The 21,839-nt window shown below is 58.7% G+C and overlaps 1 protein-coding gene across 1 annotated transcript; it reads left to right on the plus strand.

Moving 5' to 3' along the window:
* Positions 1-1,537: 1,537 nt before the first annotated feature.
* HCN2 (hyperpolarization activated cyclic nucleotide gated potassium and sodium channel 2) lies at positions 1,538-21,822 on the plus strand. The gene is made up of 8 exons (XM_020901400.2): positions 1,538-2,229; positions 11,405-11,828; positions 12,816-12,977; positions 14,212-14,430; positions 15,539-15,685; positions 18,716-18,956; positions 19,119-19,283; positions 20,494-21,822. Exons 1-8 carry the CDS (start codon positions 1,586-1,588, stop codon positions 21,198-21,200), a joined length of 2,709 nt encoding a protein of 902 aa, XP_020757059.2. The 5' UTR covers positions 1,538-1,585; the 3' UTR covers positions 21,201-21,822.
* Positions 21,823-21,839: the final 17 nt, after the last annotated feature.

Consider the following 21,839-nt stretch of genomic DNA (forward strand, 5'->3'; position numbering starts at 1 on the left):
GCCCAGACTGACATCTTCCCAGGGTGAGCATGAAAGATCCCCCTTCAGCCAGAACACACATCTGCCCGGGGCGGGCGGCAGCCTGGCACTGCAACTCCGCGGCTGCCCAGCCCCTCTCTCACAGACTCAGGACAGACAGCAGCCCAGCCTGTCGGCCCATCTGGCTGCAGGTCTGGCTGAGGGCACAGCAGATGTGGCCCCCTGGGAGGCCCCTCAGGGTTCAGAACAGTCTACAAGGGGCATGAGATAGCCCAGTTCAGCCCACCCACTGTCCACATGGGCCCATCCCTCAATCAATGTTGAGTACCACCTACTGGGTGCAGCATCAGGGCCACCTCCAACCTCACCATCCTGGTCCTGACATCCAGGTGGGTGGAGGCTCCCAATATGATGTCAAGTCCAAAAGCACTCAGAAGACCGGATAGTCCTTGGAAGCCGGGGTCCTCCGCCCTCCCCCACTTTTCCAGGCCCTTCCTAATCTCTGCTCTCTGTGTGTCCATCAGAGAGCTCTGGTTGAGCTGGGGTGGGGACTAGAGGCTAGAAGGAGTCCCAGGCTTGTGGCCTATGTTACCTAACGCCAGGAGTCACCCCACCCCTAGCCTAGCTACAGCCCCAGAAGCAGAGCCTCAAGTGTTTTCCCAGATCCGGGGATCCAGCGGTGAGGGGCCAGCTGAGGCCTGAGCCCAAGGGGCAGAGAAGGGAGGCAGCCCAGTTGGGCTCACAAGCGACCATCTGGTGAGAAAGGGTGACAGACCCTGGGTTCCCCTGTGACTCTGGCTAACTACCCACTTTAAAGCCCACCTGCCTTTTGGGAGATCCCACTTCTCACTGTTTGAAAGTGGGATCCACAGCATCCTTGGGTGGCTCTTCCTCTTGGCCTCATCCTGCCCAGTTCGGCCTCAGTTTCCTCTTATGCGGGAGGTGGTGGGGAGGCGGGGCGGCCACCGGGGAACCCGGAGACTCCTGGCTAGACCGCTCTTTGCCCCTCCCCCTCCACAGATTCCTAAGGGTCCTTGTGGCGGGGCTCAAGTGACAAAGCAAGGAAGGACTCTGGTGGCCTTTTATTATGGAAATTCTCAAACCTACAGAAAGGAGGGAGGCTGTCGCGGGGGCGGGTGGGGGGCGGCCTCACTTCTCCGAGCCTCAGCGTCAGTGGTTCCCGCCCCGCTCTGCCCTCTGGAGAGAGGAGAACCGACTCGCCAGGAGAAGGCCCCTCGCCAAGGTCGCGCGCGGAGGCCCCAGCTCCGCGGCTGGGCTCGGTGACCTTGGGCGCGTCCTTCCGTTTCGCGGGCCTCAGTTTCCCCTTCTGGGACTCAGCTTGATCGGGTCTTCCAGGTCTCGAGCCACGTGACCTTGGGCTGTCCCCGACCCGGCGGCCTCAGTTTCCCAGGAGCAGGACCGGGGCGGGGCGCGCCAGGAGTGGGCGCGGGCAGAGGAGGGGCTCCCACCCCCGCCCCACCCCCGCGACCGCGGCTCCGCCCCCCGCGGCTCCGCCCCGCCCTACCCCCGCCTTCCCCCCTCCCTCGGGCTCCGGCCGGCGGCGGCGGCGGCGGCTCCGCTCCGCACTGCCCGGCGCCGCCTCGCCATGGATGCGCGCGGGGGCGGCGGGCGGCCCGGGGAGAGCCCGGGCGCGACCCCCGCGCTGGGGCCGCCGCCGCCGCCGCCGCCCGCGGCCCCCCAGCAGCAGCCGCCGCCGCCGCCGCCACCCGCGCCCCCTCCGGGCCCTGGACCGGCGCCCTCTCAGCAGGCGCCCCGGACCGAGGCGGCGCCCCCGGAGGCGGCAGACGAGGGCGGCCCGCGGGCCCGGCTCCGCAGCCGAGACAGCTCTTGCGGCCGCCCCGGCACCCCGGGCGCCGCGAGCACGGCCAAGGGCAGCCCGAACGGCGAGTGCGGGCGCGGCGAGCCGCAGTGCAGCCCCGCGGGGTCCGAGGGCCCGGCGCGGGGTCCCAAGGTGTCGTTCTCGTGCCGCGGGGCAGCCCCGGGGCCCGGGCCGGGCTCGGGCGCCGGGCCCGGGCCGGCGGATGAGGCGGGCAGCGAGGAGGCGGGCCCGGCCGGGGAGTCGCGAGGCAGCCAAGCCAGCTTCATGCAGCGCCAGTTCGGCGCGCTCCTGCAGCCGGGCGTCAACAAGTTCTCGTTGCGGATGTTCGGCAGTCAGAAGGCCGTGGAGCGCGAGCAGGAGCGCGTCAAGTCAGCGGGGGCCTGGATCATCCACCCTTACAGCGACTTCAGGTACTGTCGCTTGGAGGGCCAGCCGGCTCGCGCGGAGGGGCACGGCGAGCGGACGCGCGCGGAGGCCGTCCTGGGAGCGCTTCGAGAAGGGCGGGGCGGGGCGCCCCACGGGTGACCTCGGGGCCCCCTCAGTGACCTCGGGCGAGTCCAGGACCCGCCCCAGAAGGACCTGGGCGCCCAAGGCGCCGCCCTTGGAGGGGCGCTGGGAGATGCACGCAGGCTCGTGCCGTGACCCTGGCGCGCCCCCTCCCACGCAACCTGACATTCCCCGCCCTTCGAGTGGGCGCACGTCACGGGCCACAGGACCAGGGTCTGAGCGCAGAGGGGCGGAGAGGACGAATAGAGGGGAACGTGGGCGCCAGGGAGGCGGAGGAGCGGAAGGAAGGAGGAAGGAAGGGCGCCCGGGAAGGACGCGCCCCGTAGAGGCTGGCGGAGAAAGGGTTAAGCGGACACGCCGCGTCCCACGGTCTCCACCTGCGCCCCACGCCGCAGGGAGGCGCGTCCCGGGTCCCTGGGCCTGGGTGTTGCGTGAGGAGTGGGTGCTGAGCGTACTGGGATCCCGCGGCTGTGTCTTCTCGGAGCCTCATCAGCTCTGGCGGCCGGGTGGGGTGCCCAGGTGTCAGTAGTTGGGTCGTCGATGTGGATTCAGCCGACTGGTGCGTGGAAAGGCTCAGAGCAAGGCCGGAGCAGGGTCATGCCGCGTTTGTTTGCAGTTCCGTTCCTGGGCGTGCGCTGTGTGGCCTCCGAATGAGAACGATGCCTGTCACTGCAGTGTGTGTGATCAAGAGCATGTGACTGCGGGGGGCGGGGGTCCTGGGGGCGCTGGCCGAACGCTCTGGGGGTGTGTCTGCACGGCAGATCGTGGCTGTATGTTGGGGAGAGATGGTGTGTGTGTGTGTGTGTGTGTGTGTGTGTGTGCGCGTGTGTGTGTGTGTGTGTGTGTGTGTGTGTGAGGTGATGTGTCCATGACTGGAGTGTGTGAGCTAAGGTGCCCAGGGTCTGTGTGCCCCGCTCGCTCAACTACCGGCTGTGGCTCCCAGGGCGGACGCGGTTTCAGCACCACGGACAGCAGCCCGGAGGCCTACGGGTCCTCTCCCTCCGCGGGTCTCCAGTCTCCTCTCCTCTGAAGTCGGAGGTCTTTTGCTCCCGGACCCCCAGAGCCCCAGCTCAGAAAGGGGGCTGCGGGACTCTCCCTTTCTCTGGACGGCTGGGGAAACGGAGGCCCAGGGACACAAGTCAGGGGCAGAGGTTGGAGGAAAGTCCATGATTCCAGCTCCTCACCCTTCAGACCCTCCTGGGAGGTGAGTGCAGCCTTGACTGGAGGTTTGGGTTTGGGGAGAGGCCAGGGGCAGAGGTCCCAGGGTCACGTCCTGATGGGGTGGGGGGTGGGGGCTCTGGATGGTCCCCACCTGGGGGCTTTGCATCCTTCTGTAGATGGTTCTGGTCTCTGAAATGGGATGGACTTGACTTCCAGGGCTCTCTGGCCCACCTGGTCCCCCTATGAACTGGGGGCTAACACGAGCTGGCTGGAAAGGGATATGGGGGACATGTGGGCAGCGGGAGGTAGCTGCAGAAAGTAGTCATTCCCCTGTCCCCTCCAGCATGTCTGTTTGTAGCTTCCCCAGGGCAGTGGGTGGCCCTGAGCTTCCTCTCATCTGCAGAAGGGATGGTGGTACTGGGAGAAGGAGCTGGATGTCCCCATCCTTCTGCCTGTCCTGCACAGTCATTTGTGTGTCCCTGGGCAGATACATTGTAAACTGGGGGTGATCAATGGGGTGGGGGCAAGGGAGGGGGCATGTGTGGCCTGTAGCTGGGACAAGATAAGCCAGTCAAGGTAAAAACCCTAAGATCCTGCCAAGTTGGAGTGTAGCTACCCCGAATTTACACACCAGGAGATGGACACAAAGAGGTAAATTCACTTGCCCAAAGCCATACAGCTAGTCCCAAGCCAGACAGAGTGGGGATTCATACCGGGGGAGGCTGCCCTCTGAATCCACACTTTGGATTGTCAGGCAAGCTGGCCTCTGGCCATGTCCTGTCCAGGCCAAGAAGAAACAAGAGGAAAAAAGCCATCCTGTGTTCATGGGTGTGTGTTAGTTTTAAGAACCATTCATGGAGCAGCAGGGAGGGTCCTTGGGTCTGCTTGTCCACACTTGGCTCTGTCTATGCTCATGACCTGATGGTGCAGACACTGTCCCTGCTGGCACCCAGGTGAGCCCTGGACATGACTGAGAAGGGAAATGAGGCCAAGAGGCCAAGGCTCCCACACCAGCCCCAGGACCACTTTCTTGAGCAACAACTTTGTTCAGGTTGACCCGGCACCTGTCTGGCATGGACAACAGGACAATTCACGTTTGATCAGCTGGAACAGCTGCAGCCATGCCTCACTCCAAGGACCGCGAGGGCTTTCAGGGAGGGGGAGTGCCTGCAGAGGCTTCGGGGAGGAGGGCTCTTGAGGAAGGTGACCAGACTGAGGCTGTGAGAGAGGAGTACAAAGTCTGGACCAGGTTGTGGAGGGGCTGGGGAAGTCTGCAGTGAGGCCCGCGGTCCTTGTGTGTAGCCTGGAGCCCTTCCCAGGCTTCCCTGCCTCAGTTTCTCCAAATTCAAGGTATATCCCACTTCTCTTGATCCGATTCGTGTCTGCACCACCTGTGCACTCGGAAGCAGCCTTTTCCCCCTTGATATGCTTACCTGCTTCTCTCACACACTCCCCCACCATGGCTTCCTGGGGCCTGGCATGCAGGGGGCCCCAGGATGATTTGGGGAGCCTGCTGAGGGGCTCATGTGGGTGCCAGGTGAGCCCGTGAGTCAGGTCGTAAACCTCATTTCCTGGCAGCTTAGGACCAGCCCCAACCCTTTCTGGGGGTGTCTTCACTTTTTCATGGGGTTATGTGTAACACTAGAGCTGGCGCCTGCACACATTTGTTCTACAAGCGTCCATGGGGTAGGGGAGGGGAGAAGCATGTTCCAGGGACAACAGCAAGCTCTCCCATTCTGGACCATCCACTCCTTTGCCACTTTCTTCACCTCTTTGGATGGTGGTCACTTGGGGATCAAGGCAGCTGTGGTTGAGTGGGGGCCTGGGCATGTCTGGGATGGGGCGCCAGTGGCCTTATCTCTCCAGAAAGAGTATGGGCGGTGGCTTCCCAGGGCCTTTCATCCTGTTTCCAAGTCTATAAGCGCCTCTCAGTTCTGACCTGAGTCTCTCCTGCTGCTCAATGTTCCCAAATTGTGTGCCACCAGAAGGCCTGGTTTTGCAGGGAAAAGAGAAGTGGGTCCCTTTCCTGGCCTCAGCAGAGTTCAGACAAAGCCAGGTCCTGTGGATGCTGGCCTGTATCTGTGTGACACCCTAGGGGACCCCAAGAGCCTGGGGTGATAGAGGGCTGGCCTGAAGATCCAACAGGACTAGAGGCCTTCTCCTGCCCCAGATGGCCCTATGGATCAGCGGGAGATCAGGATGCGTCAGCTCGAGAATAAGCCCTGAATTATCCCAGGGGTGGTGGGGGTGGGGTGGAGTCGGGAGGGGAGGCAAGACAGGAATGGGGCCCAGAGCTTCCCTGGTTCTGAATCCAGCGCTCAGAGTGGGGGGCAGTGGACATACCCATTTCTCAGGTGGAAGAGTTGTGGCCCAAGCCACCCAGCAGGGAGGAAGGGAGCTCCATTGTCCCTGTGGGGGGTCAGGGGCCCCTCATCACTCCACAGGGTTCCTGCCTGAAGTTGGAGCTTCTGGTTCTTGAATTCCCTGCTTTAGATTGTCACACACCTATGCCCCTGTATCCACATCCAGGGCTTGAGCATGACCTGGGGGCTCAGGGGGAATGCTGGGAGAGTTCACTTTATGTAAGGTAGCTTCCTCAGCTACCCACTTGCTAAGGAAAGACCCTGCTTCACTTTCCCCAAACACAAAGAGCACAGGCCACCCCACTTCCTGCCTGGACACCACCCTCCGCCCCTTCTGGCATCCTGGCTGCCGGCAGGGATGCTTGTCCTTCTCACTTTAAACTCACTATGGCCATGGCCCCCACAGCCCCACAGAGCCTGGCTCCCACACCTCTCATCCCATTTCACCTCCCTTTATGCCCCTGCTCCAGCCCCAGGCCTCCCAGCTACCCAAAAGCAAACTCCATGCTGGCTGTTCCCTCGGCCCAGGGTGCAGTGTCCTGTACTTCGCCCAGAGGCCCTTCTCCGTCTTCTGCCCACACACCACTTCCTCCGAGAAGCCCTCCTGATTCATCCTAGCTAAAGCAGCCCCTCTGAAGCATCCGTCATTTTTCTGTCTGTGTGGAACGGCCAGCTCCCAACCCAGGCTGGGGCCCCAAGGGAGTGCTGGGTTTGTCTGGTCACCACGTGTCCCCCTGGCCTGGCACCCAGTCAGCCCCACAGTCTGCCCTGTCTTGGGATCACCCAGGAATTTCACCCCCACCCCACCCCCGGGGAGTCTCCCTTTCCAGATCACTGACTTCTGCCTGGGATCTGTAACTCATGTCCAAGGGCTCAGGCCCTAATCCTCCACACCACCCCCCACCCCTCCAGGCTCATCCTTAATTGCAGATCTCCAGCCCCTAATCCCCTGGGATTTGCCTGATCTGATCCATAATTCCTAGACTGCCTCCTGCCCAGTTCTTGGTTCTCCGACCTGGAATAGAGGGAGCTGCTGCCCTTGTTCACCGTGTCCCTGGCCAGCAGCTTCAGGCTCCTAGGACGCCCGTGCCGGCCCCTCGCCTGGTCCTGCCCTGCCCGGTCCTGGAAGCACAGGCTGCTTGTCCAGTTCCGGCGTTGAAGGGAGGGGCCTGGAGCACTGGAGATAGGAGGGTGATCACATGGTCCCTAGCTCTGGTCCCCAGCTCTGGAGGTCTGACCACCTGGCTTCTGTCACTTAACTGTTTCCAGCCTTGGTTTCTTCATCTGCACAGAGAAAGGCTGGGCAGCTGCTGGAGCAGGTGCTGGGCTCCTGGTGGGCCCCACTGACATCAGAACCACGTGGCTGTGGCACCCAGGAGAGGGTTCTGAGTGCTCCTGTTCACAGAGTGCTTGGGTCATTGTGCTGAGCCCCCCACTTCCTGCCTGGGAGCCCTGGCCTCACTGTCTTTCAGGGCCCAGTTCCTATCTGGGCACAGGTGGGAACCAGGGTCTGAGTGTTTTCTCATGGGGTCTGTTTGTTCAGGAGGACTTCTCAATACAAGGTTTAATTACCGTCTCCAAAGACCCTTGGTAACTGAGGTAGCTGTGACCCCTGGCCCCTGAAGCCCTGACCTTGTCCTGGGAGTTCTTGGGGTCCTGGGGGGTTCCCTGGGTCCTGGTGGGAGGGGTCTCTGGGTCCCAAAGGTCCCTTGATCCTGGAAATCTCTGGGTTCTGGGGGATGTCTCTGGGTCTCAGGGGTCTCTGAGTCCTGGGGATACTGGGAGGTATCTGGGTCCTGGGGGAGGCCTCTGAGTCCTGGGGAGTCTCTGGGTCCCCGGGGGGGGGGTCCATGAGTCCTGGGGAGGACATCACTGGGTCATGGGAGAGCATCTCTGGGTCCTTGGAGGTCTCTGAGATGGCCTGCTGTGGGAGGGCCTGCCGGGATTGGGCAGATTAGGCATGGAGGCTTGGAGAAGAGTGATCAGCTCCAGGGCTGCACAGCCCAAGGGGGCAGGCAGGCGCAGAAGAGGTAGGGGTGCAGGGGAGGGGGACGTGGAACCTCTACCCCAGGCCTCAGTCCGGTCCTCCTGCCCACCTCCAGGAGGACCACGTTGGCTGGAGGGAATGAGGCTGAGACCCTGGGTAGCCAGGGATAGTTCCCAGTGACCAAGGGGCACAGGCCAGGGCTCAGGCCTGCAGGTGGAGTTCCTGGCAGTGTGGGCAGTGGAGGACAGGCCCAGAGGTGGCAGGCTGGCTCTCAGGTCTCTGGCCCCACATCCCAAGGCTGGGCCACCTCTCTGGTGTCAGTGGGGAAGTGTGGTGTCTGCCCACACCTGCCCCCCAACCTGCAGCCTGACCCCAGAACAAAAGGAGAGAATGTCTGTGATGTCACCTGGGGAGGGGGAGCACTTGTGCATCTGGCCATTTAGACTTTCTGCCCCACCCTGGTGGTTTCTATACCCCCCAATTTAGACTGTTTCTAACCCCCTCTCCTGGGTTTCTGGGCTCTCTGTAGGTTTCTTCTCCAGTGGCCTTCAGTTACTCTTTCCTGCTTGCTTTGTCCTCAGGCATAAGCCCTTCAACCCCAAAACTGTGGCTGGGGGAGAAGGTCTCAGTCCAGAAAGTGGGGGGTTAGGAGCTATGCTGTGGACACACTGGGGGTGGAGGTGGGGAGCAGGCTGGTGAGGCCTGTCAGTCAGGTTGGGGCTGGGGTCCTGGGGGTCTCAAGGATGAGTAGATGATGCAGATCAGAGGTCTGAGCCCTACATCTGGTCTAGGTTCATGTAAAGAAGGCCTTGATCTTGGAGCAGTCCTTTGTTCTGCCCTTATCACTCATCCCAGATCATGTTGACACTTTCATCTCTCAAGGTCTCCATCTATCTCCACCCCAAGGTGGGTTTCCCAGCTGGAGTCCCCATGGCCACTGGGAAAAGTCCTCAGCATGTGTGGGTGGACAGGGTCAGGTGACCCTCAAAGCCTGCCTTTCCCTGGGCTCCTCCCAGACAGAGAAGATGAGACTGAGGTTCCCAGGGGCTGGAGGGACTTGCCAAGGTCACACTTGCCACTGGGCAGGAGCCCAGACCTGGCTGTTGTCACCACCGTCTTGGACTTTGGGTCCCTTCCAGGCTTGGCTCTCACAGACCAGGCTGCTGTGAACATCTTGTTACAAATCACTTTTTAATTTTTTTTTCTTCCTCTTGGATGATTTCCTTGGGATCAATTCCCCGAAGTGGAAGACCTGGGTTACTGGGCAGGTGAGGTGCTGTAACTCTTCCCTAACAGGGCTGCTCTCGAGAAAGCTGACCCACAGCGTCTCCCAAATCAGGGTGCTCACTGTAGTCAGGTCAGCACTGGTGTTTACAGCTTTCTGTTAGTTTGTGCTAATTTGGGAGAGTCCCTCCAGCCCCTGGGAACCTCAGTCTCTTCTTCTGTCTATCTGAGGGAGGTCCAGGAAGTGGCAGGCTTTGAGGGTCCCCTAGCCCTGTCCTGCCTGCACACACTAGAACCTTCTCCAAGAGGACATGGGGACTCTGGCCATGATGGGGAGGGCACCTGGCCTACCAGAGAGCCCAGGATACCCACCTCAGGGTGGGCATCTCTCCCTGCACTGTGAGAGGCAAAATCAAAGGACTCTGTTCCGAATTTTAGACCATCCTTTGTCTGAATCTTGACAGGGAGTGTGGCCTCAGACCCCAATCTGGGGCATCCCTTCATCACTAAGACCCTGGTCCTTGGCGTTTTCTTTGTATACATGTGTTAACATACATACAACATAGCATTTGGCCTTTAACCATTTAAAAGTGTACGGTCAAGTGACATTAAGTACATTCACAATGTTATGCAACCACCACCTTTTATCCTTGCCAGAATGTTTTCATCTTCCCAAACAGCAACTCCCCAGCCTCTGACAATCAGGAACCCACTCTCTGTGTCTGTGTATCTTCCTGTTATGGACGTTTCCCATCAGTGGAATCACACCCCATGTGTCCTCCTGTATCTGCTTCTCATACTGAGCACCATGTTCTCAGGGTCCATCCACGTGGTAGCGAGTGTTGGAGCTTCTCCCCTTTTTGTGGCTGAGTGATGCTCCCATGTGTGGAGGGACCACATTATGTTTATATATTCATCCACTGATGGATGCATGGATTGTTTCCAATTCTGGCCAACGTAAGTCATGCCATGATGGACACTAGTGTACAAGAGTCTGTTTGGATACCTGCTTTCCATTCCTTGGGTGTCAGTCCAGGACCCATGTGGAATTGCCAGGCCACATGGTAACTAACTTTCTTCAGCGCTGGACAGTTTTCCCTTGAGTAGTTTTGATTCCTGTTTGCTGGATTGCTGCAGGGCTGGGCATCTTTCCATGTGGTCTTTGCTGTGTCCATCTGTCCTCTTGGGTAAATGTTGAACTCAGGACACAGTGCCCGGCTGTTGATAGATTTATTCCTCAAATGACAGGCCATTTCCCGAGAGCATAGCATTCTCAGGTGGAATTCTGGAATTGACCTCAGGCACACGTTATCAGTCTTGGGTGTGTGTGTCTGGCAGTGGAAGCAACCAGTCATCCTATTTTCAGGCATATTTATCACATGAAACATCCAAGCCTGGCCAAGTCGGGTCACTCAGGTTCCTCTGTCGTCTGGTCCTATGCTCTGCCTGCCAGGCCTTCCTCTTCCTTTCTCCCTGCCCCTGGGGCACCCCAGCCTCTGCCCTGCCTCCAGTGTCCCCCCCCCCCAAACCCTGGGCGCTTTCAGAAATGAAGGGATAGCTAGTGACCCCTGCTCAACCTTCCGGTGCCCCACAGGGAAACCCAGCGGGGGTGGGGGTCCTGCACTCTGGTACCCATCCCATACCTGCAGCCACCGCCCAACCACCCAACACTCCTGGAGCCAATCCCCACCCCACCCCTCCAGTTTCTCTTCTTGTCTCCTCCCTCCCTGCTCAGTCTTACTTCCTTTGGCACGCCAACCTTGAGCCAGGCACCTTGGACCTTTTTGGTCCTGGGAAACATTTAGTAAATTTTTAAGTGGCTATTCCAGGTCTCTGACTTCAGAGAAAGATGGTCAGGCTGGGCCTTTGGAAGAACTGGGCTGGAGGAGCCCAGGCAGCAGTAGAGTGCAATCTGGGCCGTGGGCGGGCTTCCTGGAGGCAAGGACCACATCAGCCCTGCTTGCTAAGTTGCTTCAGTCGTGTCTAACTCTTTGCAACCCCATGGACTATAACCCTCCAGGCTCCTCCGTCCATGGGATTCTCCAGGCAAGAATACTGGAGTGGGTTGCTATGCCCTCCTCCAGGGGATCTTCCCAATGCAGGGATCGAACCTGCGTTTCTTACATCCCCTGCATTGGCTGGAAGGTTCTTTACCACTAGTGCCATCTGGGAAGCCCTCACCAGCTATGACCTGGGGTAGGGGCAAATTGTCAGCTTCGCCCGAGTATGCAAGTTCTGGGCCGGTCCTCGATGGTGCCTTCATGCACAGTGGGCCAGGCAGAAGTGCTCAGAGGAGGGCCCCATACAAAGGTGGAGCTGTGACCCGCTGCGCCTCGCCCCCAGGTTCTACTGGGACTTCACCATGCTGCTCTTCATGGTGGGAAATCTCATCATCATCCCCGTGGGCATCACCTTCTTCAAGGACGAGACCACGGCCCCATGGATTGTGTTCAACGTTGTCTCGGACACATTCTTCCTCATGGACCTGGTGCTCAACTTCCGCACGGGCATTGTGATCGAGGACAACACGGAGATCATCCTGGACCCCGAGAAGATCAAGAAGAAGTACCTGCGCACGTGGTTCGTGGTAGACTTCGTATCCTCCATCCCCGTGGACTACATCTTCCTCATCGTGGAGAAAGGCATCGACTCTGAGGTCTACAAGACGGCTCGCGCCCTGCGCATCGTGCGCTTCACCAAGATCCTCAGCCTGCTGCGCCTGCTCCGCCTGTCGCGCCTCATCCGCTACATCCATCAGTGGGAGGAGGTGAGTGGCTGCGTGTGGGCGGGGTCTTGCGGGGCTGGTGGGCAGGGGCTGTGGGGCTGGGGTGCAGAGGCAAGGGTGGGGTCAGTGGGGTCGTGATGGGCTGGAACTGGGCTGGGATGTAGGGATAGGGTCGTGATGGGTGAAGGGGTGGTGATAGGTGAGGATGCCGTGATGGTGATGGGACCAGGCAATGGCTGCAGGAGGCAGTGGGAACAAAAAGGCCAGGCCATGATGGGAGAGCCTTGGCGGGGAGTACTGCAGGGTCCAGGGGCCTACTACAATGAGAAGACAGGCGGGATTAGACACACAGGAGTAGCGGTGTCAGAGTACACTGGGCGGAGTTACAGGAGCTGCAGAGAGGGGCCTGGGAAACTTAAGAGTGAAACCTGAGCGGATTGGGGGCGGGCAGCTAGGGGCATGGTCACAGGAGCCCCTGCCTGCTGGGGAGTGACGTCATAGGGAGCGCTGCATGAATCCTTGACACATCTGCAGCCCTTCCTTCATCCGTGAGAGGCAGACTCCACAGCCCTGTTGGCAGTGGGGAAACTGAGGCACCAAGAAGTGAAGTCATGCCCCTCTCTCCCAAATTCGGACCCATTTCTGGACTCAGTGTGACCTGACTTCTACAGCCTGTGGCCACCACACAGGCTCAGAGTCACCAGCACTTTCCAGGACGGCGACAAGGCTGCCAGGGGGGAATGGGTGGGGACTGGGTCACTGGAAGAGGCAGTGGTCCTCAGAGAGGACAGTGGGTGGCCAACCAGGCAGATTTGGTGCCTGGGCAGCAGGCTGGTAAGGGGCCACGTTCTCTAGTCTAGGGCACTTCATTACCTTGAAAGGCCTTGGGGGAGTGGGGGCTACGAGGTAGTAAGGTCTGCCCCTTGAGGGGGAATGGGCCCTGTGGAGGACTGCGTCTTCCCACTGCTGGCGCACGAGTGACCATGGGTCTGCCGGTCGCTCACGTGAGCCGCCCTGCCTCGCTCCCAGATCTTCCACATGACCTACGACCTGGCGAGCGCAGTCATGCGCATCTGCAACCTCATCAGCATGATGCTGCTCCTCTGCCACTGGGATGGCTGCCTGCAGTTCCTGGTGCCCATGCTTCAGGACTTCCCACGCAACTGCTGGGTCTCCATCAACGGCATGGTGGTGAGCCCCACGCCCATGTCCCTCTTGCATGCCTGGAGCACAGGGCACCTGAAACCCCCTCTGGTGGCGAGCGCTCCTCTGGGCTGCTGTCCTAGTTGGAGCCTTGCAGGTCCCGAACTATGGAGATCCTTTGCCGTTTGAGGGCAGTAGAGCTGCCTTTGTCCCCCTCGCCCCTATAGAAATCACATCATCTGCTTATTGTGTTTTGTAATCCATTTCACTCTTTTATTTGCACGTATGTGTGTGCATGCTGTTGCTTAGTCATGTCTCTTTTCAATCCCCTGGAGTGCAGCCCACCAGGCTCCTCTGTCCGTGGGATTCTCCAGGCAAGAATACTGGAATGGGTTGCCATTTCTTCAAGGGGATTTTCCGAACCCAGGGATTGAACCTGCATCTCCTGCACTGGCAGGCGGACTGTTTCCCACTGAGCCACCTGGGTAGCCCATTTTATTTGCACAGTGTGTTTAAATGACAATTTTATCATAGTCCTCAGATGGGAAGGTGGTATCATCGGTCTTGAGAAGTAATAAATTGGGAGATTCAGGAGCACCTATTGCTTTCTGCCCGAGAGACTGACTGTTAACAAGCCTTTCTCCCACTGGGGTGCATTTGGGGCACAGGGCAGGTGGGCACTGATGGGCGGAAGCAGTGAAGGGAAAACCCTTGGGCGCCCGGCCCAGCGCCTGGCACAGCTGCCCGGCTGAGGCAGCTCATTGTCTGGCCGGACACCCAGGCATGTGGTCCTGTTTCCTGAACGGGGCCCACTGCCCCTCCCCTAGCTGGTTCAACTGAGGACTGGCGGGGGGTGGTGGGTTTCTTCCTGGTCCTGTCTGATGCCTCTCCCACCCCTCTGATCATGATTTCAGTGTCCCCAGCTTGCTGTCCCCAGGACTTCCCCATTCTTTGGCCTCAAAGATACTCATCAGAGGTTGTAAAGTGGTGAGGGCTCTTGAACACCCAGGGCTGGACTCTAGCTGCTTGGAGCCTGTTTCCCCAGGAATGAAGTGGGGAAGTGACTTCAGGCCCAGGCCTTTGCCGAGTTGCTGTAATATGTGTGCATATCACGTTGGCTGCCTGAATCTAGTTTCCCTTGGTTGACTCTGGACACAGGGAGCTGGATGCCTGGGGAAGGGTGGGCAGACAGGGCCCTGGGGGGGGGGGGCTCAAGGGGCTCCCTGGGGACCAAGAGGCTCCCTGGGGACTTTGAGCCCACCACCCACCCTTGGACTTGCAGAACCACTCGTGGAGCGAGCTCTACTCCTTCGCGCTGTTCAAGGCCATGAGCCACATGCTGTGCATCGGGTACGGGCGGCAGGCGCCAGAGAGCATGACGGACATCTGGCTGACCATGCTGAGCATGATCGTGGGTGCCACCTGCTACGCCATGTTCATTGGCCACGCCACCGCCCTCATCCAGTCGCTGGACTCCTCGAGGCGCCAGTACCAGGAGAAGGTCTGAGGGGGGAGGCACCCCCAAGGGTCTGGGGTCCACCCCACATCCCTCCAGCTCCAGGCATTGTGCTCAGGATGGAGGCCAGAGGGGTAGAGGGGATGGGGACCCCAGAAGGGTCTGTGTCTGTGATCAGGACTGGACACCCCCCCTCAGTGGGGGGAGCAGCTCACAGAAGGACAGTGAGAAAGCTGAGGGCCCTGAGGAAGAAGTCTAGAGGGGACACAGGCTGATGAAAGGGAAAGTGGGGGAAGAGGTCTGAAAAGGATAGGGCTGAAAGACCCCTTGGTGAGGGGTGTCTCTGGGCTTTCCCAGGATGGGTGGGGGTGCTGGGGTTGCTCAAGGACACAAGGGAGGTCTGTGGGAAGCAAGGATGTCCTGGGACTTGGCCTCCCTGGTGCCAGTCCAATATGGCCCCACAGGTCAGTCCTTCCTGGAGGTCAGCTTCAGTCTTCTGCCTCAGTTTCCCCTCCCTCAGGCCAAGGGTGGCCCAGTTCCCCGAACCCTGCCCCACTGTCCCTGTACTGCTACCCCAGGGCTGGCCTTGGCCCAGCAGCTGCTGCACCCCCAGCAGTGCCCAGCAGTCAGGTCGGCCGGGTCAGCTGGGCCTGGTGCCAGGCGCCCCGGCTGTCCGGAAGCCACCAGCCTCCCACCCAAACACGAGCTGGTGCCGCCACCCGCCCGCCGTCACGGGTTCTGCTGAGCTCAGGACAGCTGTGGCTGGGCGGCGCTAGGGCGGAAGCGGGGCCTGGGCTCCCCTGGGGGTGCCACCCTGGGGACAGTAGGGCCTGGTACCCCTGACTGGGGTCCTTGCCCCCAGCCCTGTTCAGGAGGGGCTGGGCTGGCGATTTCTAGAAAGATCATCAAGGAGGGGGCCACCAAAGGGTCAGGGGCGGTGGGAGGACACACCCACCCACCCACATTCAGGACACAGGAGTTAACTTTTACTGCCAGGATTGTACTTATCGGGGGCATTTTAGTTGTTCATCAGAAATTCAGATTCCCTGAGTGTCCCATATTGTCGTGGTCATAAGCCGAGGCCCGCTCAGGCTGGGGCTCTGGAGCAGACACTGCTGACCCAGCCCCCCACTCCTCCCCGGTCCTGTTACAGTACAAGCAGGTGGAGCAGTACATGTCCTTCCACAAGCTGCCAGCCGACTTCCGCCAGAAGATCCACGACTACTATGAGCACCGCTACCAGGGCAAGATGTTCGATGAGGACAGCATCCTGGGCGAGCTCAACGGGCCCCTGAGGGAGGTAGGGGTTCTGAGAGAAGTGAGCTCCTGGTGATCTGTATTTGATCTTTACTTAGACATTTACATCAAGTTAAACTGGCAAAACTGGATATAGGCAGAAAATACCCATCTTCTGTCCTGTCCCTCCACCAGTTCCTCCAACTCTCCATCCGTTTTCTTACAAAACCATGGACACCTGTGGGCCTCCAGGTGTCCACACTCCAAGCACCCCCTCTCTGAGACCCTTCTCCGCATTGAGGGAGGAGCTCGTGGCACTCAGAGGAGGCGAGGGAGGGGCGCACCCTTCAATCCCTCTGAGGGTGACACAAGGGACGCACTGGGAGATGGTTCCCAATGCTCAGTAAGAGGTGTGCCCCCAAGGAGCTACACTCAGGTGCATTCTCTTATTTTGGGAGAGTTTCCCTGCGATCAAGGGCTTGTTTATTTGTGTTTCTCTTTCTGTGAATTGTATATCTTTTGTTTGTTTTCCTTCAGAACTTTTGGCCTTTTTTTAAAGAAAATTTTATTTTTTTAATTGAAGTATAGTTGATCCTCTGGGAAGATCCCCTGGAGGAGGGCACAGCAACCCACTCCAGTATACCTGCCTAGACAATCCCATGGACAGAGGAGCCTGGTGGGCTATAGTCCATGGAGCCGCAAAGAGTCGGACATGACTGAAGCAACTTAGCACAGCATATAGTATTATAATGTCGTGTCAGTTTCTGGGGTACAGTAAAGTGACTCATCTATCTATACACACTTTTATAGGTTCTTTTCTATTATGGTTTATTATAGGTTGTTAAGAGCTTCCTGTGCTATATAGTAGGACCTTATCTATTTTACATATAGTATCTGCTAATCCCAAACTTTTCAATTACCTACCCCTTTCCCCTCTGGTAACTGTGTTTTGTTTTTGGCCAAACCACAAGGCTGCCAGATGGTTCCTCAACTAAGTATCAACCCAAATCTGGGCCCTTGGCAGTGACAGCATCGAGTCCTAGCCACTGGACCTGCCAGGGAATTCCCTAATAACCTGGAGGACTTTACCTCTCGGTGATGTCAATTTCCACCCTGTGACCATTTGTCTTTTTTAAGATTTTTTTCTGATGTGGACCATTTTTAAAGTCATCCTTGAATTTATTACACTATTGCTTCTGTTTTATGTTTTGGTTTTCTGGCCACAAAGTGTGTGGGATCTTGGCTCCCTGACCAGGGATCAAACCTGCTGCACCCCCTGCATCAGAAGGTGAAATCTTAACCAGTGGACTGCCAGGGAAGTCCCACCCATTTGTCTTTAAACCTTGCTGATTGTGGTTTCTCCTCCATGTGGAATTTTTATGCTGTATACATCAGATGTTCCGTGTATGCTTGCTGTGCACAGCAGGTGCCCAAACCTAACTGCTGCACCAAGTCTTCAATATCTCCTCTCTGCGTACAGCAGGCATGCAGTACATGATCGTTCTACAAGCAGGTACCTGACACCCACCTGCTATACACCTAGGTTTTAGAGAAATTCTCCTGTGTCTTCTTCCGGTATGTGTAGTCTCCTGTTTTGCATGTGGACCTCTGATGCCTTTGCAATCTGTCCTGGAACCTGGCGTGAGGAAGGGTCCGGGCTCTCCTGCTGTGGGGCTGCACCCTCAGGCTCTGGGTGAACCGCCCTTGTGCTTGGTCTGTTTCTGGACTTTTCATCTGGCCCACAGGCTCCGTCTGCTTTGTGTGCACCAAACCCACACTGTCTGCATCACAAGTTTTCAGTGTGTTTTGGTGCCTTGGAGGCTGAGTCCTCTGCTCTTTTTTATTTTTGGCTAAGCTGGGTCTTTGTTGCTACACAGATTTTTCTCTAGTTGCGGTGTGCAGGCTTCTCATTGTGGTGGCTCTTCTTGTTTCGGAGCACAGGCTCTCGGGTGTGTAGGCTTCTCATTGCAGTGGCTTGTTTCCTGAACACAGGCTCTAGAGTGTGTGGGCTTCAGTAGTTGCGGTGCACCGGCTTAGCTGCTCCATGGCATGTGGGATCTTCCCCAACCAGGGATCCAAGCTGTGGCTCCTGAATTGGCAGGCGGATTCTTTACCAAGTCACCAGGGAAGCCCCCTGCTCTTCTTTGTCATGGATTTCCTGATGTTTCTGCTCATGTATTCTGAGTGAACTTAACCAGCCCCAGTTGTTAAGAAGTGAGCCAGGCAGCATTTCCACAGGCTGTGAACTGTGGCCCTACCCAGGGAGAAAGGGTGTCTCCCATGTCAAAGATGGTGAGCGGTGCTAATGACAGTGTGTTCACGGCTCTTCTGTGCCTTTGGGGGGTTTTCAGTGCGCCTTCATGTAGGTTTGGACGTGTCTTGTTAAACTCATGCTGTGCCACCTCATGTAGCTCTTTATCTGGGTGGATACGGGGTCATCTCATGCATTGCATCTTCTTTGGAGTGGCTTTGTTTGTACAAAAAGTTGGGTTGTCTCTATGCTAAGCATTCCTTCTTATTGAAATGTACCATAGAGTAAAGTGCCCCTCCTGTCATCAGGGCTCACCTGATGGACATTCTATCAAGTAAAACCTGCACGTAAGCCCTACCCAGATCAAACATGGAAACTTCCCATCCCCCGAAGCTTCTCCACAAAAGATAAACAGTATCGTGACTTCTACATCATGTATTCACTTTAAGGCTCTTGGTTTTCATGTTGTTTTTTAAAAATCACTTGCTATTTTGACTAACTTCCCTTGTTATAGTTTTCCATTGACTCTTTTGGGTTTTTCAGGCAGTCATATTAATAGAAAGAGTAGAGAGATAATTTTAGTTTTTCCTTTCCAGTTTTTATGTCTCCAAATGCTTTTCCATGTCTAACAGCATCGACCAGTGTTGCCAACACAGAGTTAAGCAGTAGGGAATCTTTCCTTGATCCTGTCCTTGGCAAAACCTCCAGTGACTGTGTTTTAAGACGCTGGTCTTTGGTCTAAAGTGTTCAACTGCTTTCACAGATGGACAGTTTGAGAGGTGCAACCTCCAAAGGGAGGGTAAGATGGGGAAGCCTGACACTGTCCCCCTCCCACCCCCACAGGAGATTGTCAACTTCAACTGCCGGAAGCTGGTGGCCTCCATGCCACTGTTTGCCAATGCTGACCCCAACTTTGTCACAGCCATGCTGACCAAGCTCAAGTTTGAGGTCTTCCAGCCGGGTGACTACATCATCCGTGAGGGCACCATTGGCAAGAAGATGTACTTCATCCAACACGGTGTGGTCAGTGTTCTTACCAAGGGCAACAAGGAGATGAAGTTGTCTGATGGCTCCTACTTTGGGGGTGAGTGTTGGTGGGGAGCCGGAGGCCAGGGTGGCAAGCTTAGGGGCACAGGTGCAGCAGGAAGGACCCCAGATTTGGTAAGGGGAGCTGGGGCACTCTGCTGGCTGGAAGGGCACTGGGGGATGGCCCAGCAGTGAGGCCACCGCCCCTGGCCACACGCAGAGATCTGCCTGCTGACACGGGGCCGGCGCACGGCGAGTGTGCGGGCCGATACCTACTGCCGCCTCTACTCGCTGAGTGTGGACAACTTCAATGAGGTGCTGGAGGAGTACCCCATGATGCGGCGGGCCTTTGAGACAGTCGCCATTGACCGCCTGGATCGCATTGGTGAGTGGACACAGAGGTCAGTCTCAGTGGCCGCCCAGCAGGGACAGTCTGGGGGGGGGGGGGGTGTGCTGTGGCCTAGCTGACCCTCAGGGCCCCTTCTCTGGTCCTGGGACCAGATTTCCCAACCCATTTTTCTCCCTTGACCAAATACAACCTGGGTTTCCCAAAAGAGGAAATTTCTGCTCAGCAGGAAAGTATTTGAGCACCTGCTGTGTGCCAGGAGATGACAATGTGGCCCCTGAGGAGGACGCAGCAGCCACCCTCAGGCTTGTCATGGAGGAGAGGTGTGGGGGCAGGGAGCTTCCTTGTGATTCCAAGCAGAGACCCAGATGAGTAGGAGTTACCAGTAGAAAGACAGAGGGCATGACCTGGGAGTGGACACAGCATGTGCCAAGGCCCTGAGGTGGGAAAGGGGCCTGGATTATGGGGAAGTCAGGGAAGCTGGGAGGAGGGAGGCTTGAGAGGGGTAGGCAGGCACAAGAGCCCTAGCGGGTAGTAGAGGGAGGCATTTGGACTGTAGATCAGAAGCAATAGGGAGCTATGGATGGTTCTAGGCAGGGGAGGACCTGAGCAGATGTGTATCCTATGAAGCTGTGTGTATACAGGACTCTGGGAGCCTGGCCTGTGTGTGGGGCAGGGGGTGGCCCGGGGAACTGGGGAGACGCAGTGGAAGGGGTAATCTCGGAAATGGCTGAGCACTAGCTGAAGACTAGATGCAGCAGTCAGGGAGGCCCTTGGTGCCATGTGTGGGAACAGACACAATGAATGGCTGCAGGACCACGAGTGGGTGGGAGGGGGAGGAGAGCCAATAGAAAGAGGACTTCCCAGGATACAGAAAAAACACTCAGTATGTTTATAGACAACAAGCACATACAATGTAGCTCTATACAGTAGGTGCTCAACAGCAGCTTGCTACATATACCATAGGCCTTCAGCATATGGACTGTGTACAGGCAGGAATTCCACATGCCAGCTACACACAAATGTACCTGCTTCCTGCTTTCTGTATACAGTAGGTGCACAATTTCGGCTTCTTATACGCAGCAGATGCTGGATGTCTGTTCACGCTGGCTGTACAGTCAGGGTCCAATACCTGCTCGCTGTGCACACCAGGCACTTGGACACTGGCCTGCTAGTTGCAGGAGGCGCCAGGGCACGCCTGCTGTGCAGACGTGGCACCCCTGACACCCGCCTCCCGCCCCGCCCCCAGGCAAGAAGAACTCGATCCTGCTACACAAGGTGCAGCACGACCTCAACTCTGGCGTGTTCAACAACCAGGAGAATGCCATCATCCAGGAGATAGTCAAGTATGACCGTGAGATGGTGCAGCAGGCCGAGCTGGGCCAGCGCGTCGGCCTCTTCCCGCCGCCGCCGCCACCTCCACAGGGCACCTCAGCCATCGCCACGCTGCAGCAGGCCGTGGCCATGAGCTTCTGCCCACAAGTCGCGCGCCCGCTTGTCGGGCCCCTGGCACTCGGCTCACCGCGCCTCGTGCGCCGTCTGCCCCCGGGGCCCGCGCCCACTGTTGCCACTGCTGCCGCCTCGCCCGGACCCGCGCCTGCAGCCAGTCCCCCCGGCGCGCCTGCCAGCCCCAGGGCACCGCGGACCTCGCCCTTTAGTGGCGCACCCGGCTCCCCTGCCGCGCCCCGCGCTGGGCCTGCGCTACCTGCGCGCCGCCTAAGCCGCGCCTCGCGCCCGCTGTCTGCCTCACAGCCCTCGCTGCCCCATGGCGCACCCGGCCCTGCGGCCACGGCGCGACCGGCCAGCAGCTCCACGCCGCGCCTGGGGCCCGCGCCCGCCGCCCGGGTCGCGGCGCCCAGCCCGGACCGTAGGGACTCAGCCTCGCCCTCACCGGGCACCGCCAGCGGACCCGACCCGCTGGACTCCGCGCGCTCACGCCTTTCGTCCAACTTGTGACCCTCGCGCGCCGCCCCGAAATGGGGCGGGGCCATCACCCAGACCAAAGCCATGCCATTGCGCAGCCCGGGCCGCCTGCCCCAGAAGCCATAGAGGAGATGTAGGTAGTTGTAGTCGGACGAGCGGCCCGGGTCGGTGGGAACAGCCCCTGCCGTGCCCCACCCCACCCCCCCATCGCCCTGCGCCCACCCACATCGCCCCTGCCCCCGGCAGCCGCGCACGGGCGAGGGGGCTCCCTTCACCTCGGTGCCTCAGTTCCCCCAACTGTGAAGGGGGGACGGGCTGGCCGGGGCCGAGGGGAGAGGGCCGGGGAGGCTGCCCGTGCCCGCCCTCTGAGGAGGATCGGTTTTTAAGTGCAATACTTGGCCTGCCGGCTTCCCGCTGCCTCCGTTGCGCTCATGCAATAACCAGCCCAGTCCCTGTCCACACGCATCCGCGGTGACCTCCCTGGAGTGGGCACACCCTGCTCCCTCCAGCGCCCTGGCGTGGGGGTGAGGCCGGGGGTCCCCGCCGTCGTGATGAATGTACTGACGAGCTGAGGCAGCAGCGCCCACCGCACCCCCCACGCCCCACTAACCCCCACACCCCCATTCCGCGCAATAAACGACAGCATTGGCGCCCAGCCTGCCGCGTCTGATT

This window comes from Odocoileus virginianus, chromosome 3 (assembly GCF_023699985.2).
Source record: "Odocoileus virginianus isolate 20LAN1187 ecotype Illinois chromosome 3, Ovbor_1.2, whole genome shotgun sequence".
Lineage (NCBI taxonomy): Eukaryota > Metazoa > Chordata > Mammalia > Artiodactyla > Cervidae > Odocoileus > Odocoileus virginianus.

Excerpts from the sequence above, each read along its gene's own strand:
- HCN2 (XM_020901400.2), top strand. The coding sequence starts at position 1,586 with ATGGATGCGCGCGGGGGCGGCGGGCGGCCCGGGGAGAGCCCGGGCGCG. Across the intron at positions 11,829-12,815 it reads ACATCCATCAGTGGGAGGAG|ATCTTCCACATGACCTACGA; the intron begins GTGAGTGGCTGC and ends CCTCGCTCCCAG. Across the intron at positions 15,686-18,715 it reads TCAACGGGCCCCTGAGGGAG|GAGATTGTCAACTTCAACTG; the intron begins GTAGGGGTTCTG and ends CCACCCCCACAG.